Source organism: Mandrillus leucophaeus, unplaced genomic scaffold (genome assembly GCF_000951045.1).
Source record: "Mandrillus leucophaeus isolate KB7577 unplaced genomic scaffold, Mleu.le_1.0 Scaffold215, whole genome shotgun sequence".
NCBI classification, from domain to species: Eukaryota; Metazoa; Chordata; class Mammalia; order Primates; family Cercopithecidae; genus Mandrillus; species Mandrillus leucophaeus.
In genome coordinates this window covers 1,275,742-1,285,543 of record NW_012102199.1, presented here as the reverse complement: position 1 = coordinate 1,285,543, position 9,802 = coordinate 1,275,742, and the positions used below count along the sequence as shown (strand labels likewise).

General features: G+C 43.7%; 1 protein-coding gene across 1 annotated transcript in view; it reads left to right on the top strand.

Annotated features, from left to right (window-relative positions):
• LOC105540131 (phylloquinone omega-hydroxylase CYP4F11) overlaps positions 1 to 9,177 on the top strand; it is an 18,095-nt gene extending 8,918 nt beyond the window's left edge. Inside the window, exons 7-12 of the mRNA XM_011980626.1 lie at positions 690 to 762; positions 954 to 1,083; positions 7,073 to 7,206; positions 7,300 to 7,364; positions 7,579 to 7,661; positions 8,069 to 9,177. Coding sequence (XP_011836016.1) covers positions 690 to 762; positions 954 to 1,083; positions 7,073 to 7,206; positions 7,300 to 7,364; positions 7,579 to 7,661; positions 8,069 to 8,246 — 663 coding nt within the window. The 3' untranslated portion in view covers positions 8,247 to 9,177. The remainder of the gene's footprint in view (positions 1 to 689; positions 763 to 953; positions 1,084 to 7,072; positions 7,207 to 7,299; positions 7,365 to 7,578; positions 7,662 to 8,068) is intronic.
• Positions 9,178 to 9,802: the final 625 nt, after the last annotated feature.

Below are 9,802 nucleotides of genomic sequence, written 5' to 3'. Positions count from 1 at the left end.
TTTCTTTCTTTCTTTTTTCCTTTCTTTCCTGTCTTTCTTCCTTTCTTCCTTTCTTTCTTTTTTTGAGATGGCGTTTTGCTCTTGTTGCCCAGGCTGGAGTGCAATGGTGCGATCTCTGCTCACTGCAACCTCTGCCTCCTGGGTTCAAGCGATTCTCCTGCCTCAGCCTCCCAAGTAGCAGGGATTACAGGCATGCACCACCACGCCAAGCTTTTTTTTTTTTTTAATGGTAGAGACAGGGTTTCTCCATGTTGGTCAGGCTGATCGTGAACTCCCGACCTCAGGTGATCCACCTACCTTGGCCTTCCAAAGTGTTGGGATTACAGGTGTGAGCCACTGCATCTGGACAATACTTAATTTCTAACCTCCAAGCCAAATTGCCATTGAAATATGCTGTAACCCAGGTTGCCAGTAATACTTTACTCCAAAAGTCCTCATTATTCAGAGACAAGATAATATTCATAGGTCATTGACTCTTCCCAGCAGGGCCAAATAGGAGGCAAAGAAGGCAGCGGGAAAGCCCGTGGTTGGTGGGCTCTGATGGTGGTGACCAAGAGACATCTAGAAGTGCACGATGGGCTTGGGTTTCTGGAAGAAGGATGGATCTTCAGAAATTGTTTTAGGTTTGACTCAAGAGCCCCCAGAGCTGGTGTGATTTGGGCAGGGGTATTGTCTTGCCTTCTTTCCAGGATGAAGATGGGAAGGAGTTGTCTGATGAGGACATAAGAGCAGAAGCTGACACCTTCATGTTTGGGGGTGAGGGTCTCAGTGTGGGACTACAGTGGGGGCAGGGGCCTCTCCATCCCAGGGACGTGGTGGGTGGACCCTGGATCACTCCATTCTGCCCATCCTCCCGCTCCCTACATTCTCCCAAGAGCCTCAGTGTATGGGTGCTGTCCACCCTCTGGTGCTGAAGCAGCCCAGAAATCCGGTTTTGCTTGGCTGCCCCTCAGGCCATGACACCACAGCCAGTGGTCTCTCCTGGGTCCTATACCACCTCGCACAGCACCCAGAATACCAGGAACGCTGCCGGCAAGAAGCGCGAGAACTTCTGAAGGACCGTGAGCCTGTTGAGATTGAATGGTGAGTGCAGGTGCTGGCCTATTCTTGATCTTTTCTCATTGGTTCTGCTCCTCAGGTGGGTGGGGAGAGGGAGTTGCTTTCTGTCACTTCTTCCATTACCTCTTAGTGGGAATCAGCGCAAATCTCAGAGGCAGGGCTTAATACCCAGCCAGGCCAGCAGGGGATGGTTTGCAGGCTTTTGGGACCCGGGCTGCTGGGAGAATTGGTGACAGTACGTAAAGGCAGATGATGCCACTTAGCATGTGTTCAACAAATGAATTTCTCCGCCACCTCCTCTTTTCACTGAATTATCATATTTTTTCAAATATCTTCACTTTCTGAATGTTTGCTCTTCCGTACCCTATTTCAATCCCGTTGTGCAGTCCAGGGATTTCTAAGGGAGACCTGAGGGTGGAAGTCATTCATTCCTGTCCAGAACACCTGCATCGTTCATGTATCCAGTCTTCATTCAGCAAACACTCCCACACTGCATTCCCATTCCCAGTTTTGTTTCTAGCACCTTTCAGTACTCTGGAGACCTTGAAAGGATCCAACCCTGTGATCTGTTTTCCCAGTGCTCCCAGCCTGGTGGGGGAACTGCCCCAGGACAGGAAACTCCCAGCACAGATGGGCAGGGATGAGGTTGAGAGCAAGAGAAGCATGACTGGCGGTACAGAAAGTGTCTCAACCAGGCACAGTGGCTGAACCTGTAATCCCAGCCACTCAGGAGGCTGAGGTGGGAGGATCACTTGAGGTCAGTACTTCAAGATGAGCCTGGACCATATAGCGAGAATCTTTCTCTAAAAAATATGAAGACATGAAAATAAAAGTGAGGTGTCTTGGTTGAGACCCTTAATAATGATCAGTTGATATTTGGATGCAGCAGTGCCCTAGGTCAAGAAGACAGCCTGGGCCAAGGTCGAGGGAGGAGAGAGGGAGGGAGGCAGTAGTGCCCTAGGTCAAGAAGAGAGCCTGGGCCAAGGTCGAGGGAAGAGAGAGGGAGGGAAGGAGAGCAGGAGAGAGAGAAAGAGAGAAAGAGAGAAAGAGAGAGAGAGAGAGAGAGAGAGACCGAGAGAGAGAGACCAAGAGAAAGAGAGAGAGAGAAGAGAAAGAAGAGAAAGAAAAGAGGGAAAAAGAGAAGTGGCTTGTGTGCAGGGGGAGGGAGAAGGTCATAAAGAGAGAACGGAGACAGAAGGAAAGTGAGAGAGAAAGACAGGGAAGACAGAAAGAAACAGAGAGATGGATAGAGAGGGAGAAACTGAGTCATGATGAGATGATGAACCTGGAGATGGGAGCAGAGCCTGGGTGTGGAATACGTGGGAAAAATGTGAAGAACTTCAATTTTAACTCAAGGTCCATGGGAAGGGACAGGTAGTAGAACAATCTTTTTAGGGCTAGTGTAGAGGGTCTACTGGAGAAGACCAGTTGTAGAATAAAGTCCCAGGGAGGACATTCTGAGGTCTGAGCCAGGCGAGGAGCTGGGGATGGAGAGGAGACATTGAGCTGGACAAGTCTTTTGAAGGTAGCATCCTCACCTCCAAGACTTTACTCAGCACAGCAGTCCTGTGAGGTGGAGAAACATTTTTATGCTTTTAAAACCAAGATTTCAAGCAAAATTACACATTGTTAAAAAAAAGTGTCCAAAAATTTTGATGAAAAATGAACTACCTTCTTAAGCCTCACCCTGGCAGTTTCCATCATCAATGGTTTTCTGTGTGTCCTTCTAGAAAATGGCTATTCTGATGCCCACTGTATATGAACACACATTCTCTTTTTCTATATGTGTAGGAGTACATAAAATAGACACAGGTCTGCACACTATGTATCTTTAAGATCTTCTGTTTTTCTCAATGAGTTTGTTTTTCAATTTGTCTTTATTTTTAATTGACAAATTTTGATTATATATATTTATGGGGCACACTGTGATGTTATGATGTACACAATGCAGAATGATTAAATCAACCTAATTGTCATATCCATTACTTCATATACTTATTATTTTAGCAATTTTTAAGTTTCTGGCTACGCAGGTTGGTTACATAGGTAAATGTGTGCCATGGTGATTTGCTGCACCTATCAACCCATCACCTTGGTATTAAGCCCAGCATCCTTTAGCTTTTCTTCCTGATGCTATCCCTTCCCCAACCCCTCCCCCTGAGAGGCCCCAGTGTGTGTTGTTCCCCACCATCTGGCCATGCATTTTCCTTGTTCAGCTCCCACTTATAAGTGAGGACATGTGGTGTTTGGTTTTCTGTTCCTACATTAGTTTGCTGAGAATAATGGCTTCCAGCTCCATCCATGTTCCTGCAAAGGACGTGATCTTGTTCATTTTTACAGTTGCCTAGTATTCCATGGTGTATATGAACTGCATTTTCTTTATCTCAATTATCATTGATGGGCATTTGGGTTGATTCATGCCTTCACTATTCTGAATAGTGCTGCAGTGAACATATGCATGCATGTATCTTTATAACAGAATGATTTATATTTCTTTGGATATATACCCAGTAATGGGATTTCTGGGTCAAATGGTATTTCTGCACCTAGATCTTCGAGGACTCACCACACTAAATTTTTGTCTGTCTGCCTATTTCTTCTTTTAGTGAACATTTCCTTAAATAAGAGTGGGATAGGACATCTTTTGCCATTTTTTTTTCTTTTTATGGAAGAAATCATCTTACATTGTTTGCTGTTTTCTTTTGGGTTATTTTCTCATATTTACTTATGAGAATATGTATTAAAGTTAATCTTTTTCTCTGTCACTTTTTGCCTTTTGACTTCTTGGGGACAGTTTTGGGTGGTTTATATGAAGCCAATTTTGTCCACATTTTCTTTTGTAACTGTACTATCCAGCCATTTCCCAGGGTTTTGTGGGGCTTCCTTTACCAGATGTGAAGTTTCACTTATTCACATATCTGTCTCTGAGCTCCCTATTCTGTTCTTTGGTCTGTTTTCCTGTTCTTGCAGCTTTGCCATGATACATTTATTACTGTACCTCAGTAATAGGTCTTAATATCTGGTAGAATGACTTTTTCTTCTGTTTTTATTTCAATAATTTGGGGGGTGCTGTACAGGTGGTTTTTGGTTACATGGATGAGTTCTTTAGTGGTGAGCTCTGAGATTCTAGTGCACCTGTCTCCTAAGCAGTGTACAGTGTACCCAATATGGAACCTTTTATCCCTTGCCTCCCTCCCAACCTCCCTCCCTGAGTCCCCAAAGTCCATCATGTCATTCTGTATCTTTTTGCATCCTCATAGCATAGCTTCCACTTGTAAGTGAGACTGTATGATATTTGTTTTTTCATTCCTGAGTTATTTCACTTAGAATAATGGTCTCCAGTTCCATTCAAGTTGTTGCAAAAGACATGGTTACATTCCTTTTTATGGCTGAGTGATGGTGTATATATGCCACATTTTCTTCATCCACTCGTTTGTCAGTGGGCACTTAGATTGGTTCCATATCCTTGCAATTGTGAATGGTGCTGCTATAAGCATGCATGCGTATGTGTCTTTTTCACATAATGCCTTCTTTTCCTTTGGGTAGATACCTAGCAGTGAGAGTGTTGGATGGAATGGTAGATCTACATTTAGTTCTCTAAGGAATCTCCTTACTGCTTTCCACAGAGGTTGTACTAATTTACATTTGCACCAGCAATGTAAAAGTGTTCCCTTTTCACCACATCCACACCAACATCTATTGTTTTTTGACTTTTTAATTATGGTTATTCTTGCAGAAGTAGGGGGTATCTCATTGTGGTTATAATTTGTATTTCCCTGATGATTAGTGATGAGCATTTTAAAATATGTTTGTTCCCTGTACATTTTCTTTTGAGAAATGCCTATTCATGTCTTTGCCTACTTTTTGATGCGGTTATTTGGTTTTTTGCTTGCTGATTTGTTTGAGTTCCTTGTAGATTGTTAATACTAGTCCCTTGTCAGATGCATAATTTGCAAATATTTTCTTCCACTATGTGGGTTGTCTGTTTACTCTGCTGATTGTTTCTTTTGTTGTGCAGAAGCTTTTTAGTTTAATTAGGACTGATTTCTTTATTTTTATTTTTGTGGTATTTGCTTTTGAGGTCTTAGTCATGCATTCTTTGCCTAAGCCGACTTTCTCTTCTCTAATATTTTATTTTCAGATTGACTTAGCTGTTCATGATTTTTTCTTCCCAAAAAATTTAGAGTAAGTTCATCAAGTTCCTAAAAATTAGATTATCATTTGCACTGAATGTATTCTCTCGTTTGACTTGATATATCATATCAAGTAACTTCAGGTAACATCATAATATTGACACATGGTTTGTCATAGTAAAATGGTTATTAATGTATTCAAATAATATTTAAGCTTTTAATAGATATTAAAATACTTGCCTAGATATCATATGCATGTTTTGCTAGATCAATCCTTACATATTTTGTTGCTATGGTGAAGTGTACCTTTTATTCAGATTGAGGGAAATGTATAAATTCATTTGAAATACAGAGACTTTATGTCTCTTGTTAAATTTTATTCAGATATTTTATATTATTATTAATAGCTTATCTTTTATCTTTTTCCAGCTGCTTGTTATTTCTACATGGGAAAACTAATAATCTGTACATTTAAATTTAGTTCCCAATGAACATAGTACACGATAAATATGGTATTTTGTATCAAGAGAAAAAAATATAGATCATTAGGTAAAAGCTCTTAGGACAACTGGGAAGTTTCCTGGAAAAAAAATCAACTTGATCTGGTTGCCATGTCTTATAATAAGACAATGTTCAGATTACTCAAGTATATAGTTTTTTTAAAGGCTCTTAAAAGCTCTAGAAGAAACCATTGGAAAAGTATTTTATAGCTTCAGAGTAGAGATAACCCTATTTTGATACAAGTCCCAGGAGCTAGGCAAGAAAAGACTGACATACTGTTAAATGAGAAAAGATGTGGAATATGTGTATAGTATATGATGTACCCATATTTTTAAGATGCCAAAAATTAGCTCTAGAAAGATACATAAAAATAATAATAACTTAGGCAACCTGTGAGGAGAAAAAGCAGGTGACATTGGGCCATAGGGGTAGATGACGTTTTATAGTTTTCAAATTTTGAAACACTTAAGTGTACAATGTATTAAAATTTTAAACAGCCACAGAAAAAGAAGAAAGATTAAGCAAAGAATTCAGCTCTCTTACTGGATCTTAAATGTTTGTAAATGTTTTCCAGTGAAGTGTTCTGTTTTTCTAAGTATAAAATCACCATCTGCCAAAATGATACATTTACTGCCACATTTCAAATTGCAATCCTCTCTTTTTTTTTTTTTTTTTCCTTGTCTAATTGCATTTGCTACTATCTCTAGTACAATGATGAATAAGACCAAAACACTGGATCTGGGTATTTTGTTTTTTTTTTCCTTTGCTTTTGTGTTTGCTTTCTTGCCATAAAGGATATTTACTTTTATGCAAATATGTTAACTTTTTTTTTTTTTTTTTGAGATGGAGTCTCGCTCTGTCGCCCAGGCTGGAGTGCAGTGGTATGATCTCAGCTCACTGTAAGCTCTGCCTCCTGGGTTCACACCATTCTCCTGCCTCAGCCTCCCGAGTAGCTGGGACTATAGGCGCCCGCCACCACGCCCGGCTAATTTTTTGTATTTTTAGTAGAGATGGGATTTCACCATGTTAGCCAGGATGGTCTCGATCTCCTGACCTCATGATCCACCCACCTCGGCCTCCCAAAGTGCTGGGATTACAGGCATGAGCCACTGCGCCCGGCCCAAACTTTTTTTTATAGCTGGCTTCAGGGTGTTGTGTTTTCCTCAGAATAATCTTCAAGAAATCTGCACCATTTTTTTCCGGTACTTTTCTAATTCTCTGCTTTTCTAATTTTGCTCTGCTTTTTAAATTATCCAGTATTTCATTCGTGGGGAATTTATTTTGTGATAGGGATACAAAGGTCTCGCTTGGAAACAGAGAAGCTGGAGAATTGTGTCTTTGCTCACTTGATAACCATTGGGGCTGGGGTGTTTTCTTAGGGATGACTTGGCCCAGCTGCCCTTCCTGACCATGTGCATTAAGGAGAGCCTGCGGCTGCATCCCCCAGTTCCTGCCGTCTCCCGATGCTGCACCCAAGACATTGTGCTCCCAGACGGCCGGATCATCCCCAAAGGTGCTCACAGCCTCATGGAGAGGAGCCTCCTGGGTAGGAAGAGAGGCCTTCAGGCAGGGGTCCTTGTCCTGACTGCCCTCTTCTCTCACACAGGCATTATCTGCATCATCAGTATTTTTGGGATCCATCACAACCCAACTGTGTGGCCAGACCCTGAGGTACTGCCTCCCTCACCCCACCCTTTTAGGGATCCGTTCCAAGGTTCCTAGAGGAGGTGACAGGGTTTTGACCAGGCAAATCCAACGTGACTTCCACTCAATGGAGACACATCTGCCAAAATGTCTCTCCAAGGCTGGCGGTCTTGGAGAAAACTGGGAGACCCCACCCAGCGGGGAGACCCCAACCAGCAAGCCTTCTTGGTCTCACCTGCAGGTCTACGACCCCTTCCGCTTCTACCAAGAGAACATCAAGGAGAGGTCACCTCTGGCTTTTATTCCCTTCTCGGCAGGGCCCAGGTAAGGATGGCCTGAGTCTGAGGCAGAGATGGCCTGATGAGGCGGAGATGGGTGCAGGGGTCACAAAAGGGGGAAGTTACAGACGGTCCCAGTTCCAGCTCTCCTTCCCTCCCTTCCTCAGGAGTTAATGGGCAACAGTTCACAGAATGGGGTTGGGTAGGTCCTAGAGAGGTCTGCAGTGTGCTCAGAGTCCCCTCCTTTATCTGCTGATCCGAAGTGGAGGTAGGAACCTGGGCCAGGTTTGGGGGATATGCAAGCACACATGGGAATCCTGTGGACACTTAGCCCCTCTTTCTGCCCCTCAAGCCTATCTGGGTGCGATTCGGGGTCCCAGGCCAGGTTTTAAGCATGATGGGCCCGGGATGGGGGTCATGGGCACAGTCAGATTCCCTCACTTTCGCCCCCAGAAACTGCATTGGGCAGGCGTTCGCCATGGCTGAGATGAAGGTGGTCCTGGCACTCACGCTGCTGCGCTTCCGCATCCTGCCGACCCACCCTGAGCCCAGCAGGAAGCCGGAGCTGATATTGCGTGCAGAGGGTGGACTTTGGTTGCGGGTGGAGCCCCTGGGTGTGAACTCACAGTGACCGTCCTACCCACCCACCCACCTTTGTAGATTCCCAGGAATAAAACTATGCTGACACCTCTGCTTTAGCCTCATTGACAACCAGCAAGGGGCTCTTGGGGACTGGTGGGATCTAAGAAAGAGGAGTGAGTGGGTGGAGGCAGGGTGATGTCTCTGAACTCAAAACCCCGACTGCCTCTCTAAGCACAGGGCACTTAGGCCCTTAGTGGGTTTTCCCAGAGCCCAAGTAAAAACTTTATCCTGTGGGCAGTAGGGAGTCCTGGGAGGTGTTTGAGCAGGAGAGGGAAGAGGATTAAGAATAGATTTAAGGAGCAAGACTGAGACTCTGATTCAGCGAGAAGCAACCATAGAGGCAGATCACTTCATCTGTCCTGGGAATGTCCCCTCAAGACTGGAGTCCCCAGCTCAGAACAAAGGGAAAGGGGTGCAGCTTCCACCCTGGCAGGCTCTCAGAACTTTTTAGTTCCTTTTCCCACCAACATCCCACCTCTGTTTCTCCCTCTCCCAGTTGGTTCCCTCTGTGACTCTCTTCCCAAACCTTCAGAGGCATAGGATCTGGAGCCAGGCTGCTTGGGCTCAAGTCCTGGCCCTGCTGTGTGACTTGAGCAAGTTAATTCCTCTCTGTGCCTCGGTTCCCTCAACCGTGTAATGGAGACAACAGCATTGCCTATATCAGGGTTTTCCTGAGCTCTCAATATAAGGGACTCAGAACTGTGCCTGGCACACAATGAATGCTAAATATATGGGGCCATTATTATTTCCGCTCTCAGAAAGTCTGGCTGTTAAAGAATGTTGTCTTTCAAGATCGTTATTTCTACCATGACTTTAAAGGCTGTATTTTGGAACTCAAAGGCAAAAATTCTAACATCTGTGCTCTTTGAACAATCTCTTCTCCCTAGAGGGCTGTGCATATAAGAGGTATATATATATGTTTTTCCTGAGGGTGGTGAAGGCACCTGACTGTTTGAGGTGGTAGGAGAATGAGAGAAACCTCAGCCAGTGTCTCAAAATAAAATCCTGCCACAAATATTGATCTCTTTTCATAGCATGAGGGATGTGGCATCACTAACTCCTGTTGACTTCTCTAATCTCTTCTCTAGCTGACCTCCTTCCCTTGCTACAGTCAATTACTCTGGCCTTGATTGTGATCTCTAAATACATTATATTTTTATGTGGGGCCATCGTATTGCCTTTACACCTTTATCAAAGATAAGTTGCCTATATTTATGTGGATCTATTTTTGGGGCTTTTAATATTCTGTTCCATTGAACTATTTGTCTTTTCTTTGACCAATACCACAACACTTGGGTTAGTGTAGCTTCATAGTAAATCTTGAAGTTGGATATTGTCAGTCCTCGAACTATGTTCTACTCCTTCAATATTGTGTTGGTTATTCTGAGTCTCTTGTCTCTCCATATAAATTTTAGAATTAGATTGCTGATATCCATAAAAAAAAAAACAACTTCCTGGAGGGCCCCAGAGAGCGCGGAGCGCCGCTGCTGACGCTCCTCGGCTCGATTCTGTCTACTGGGCAGCGCCGGGGCCGGCGGCTGCCGC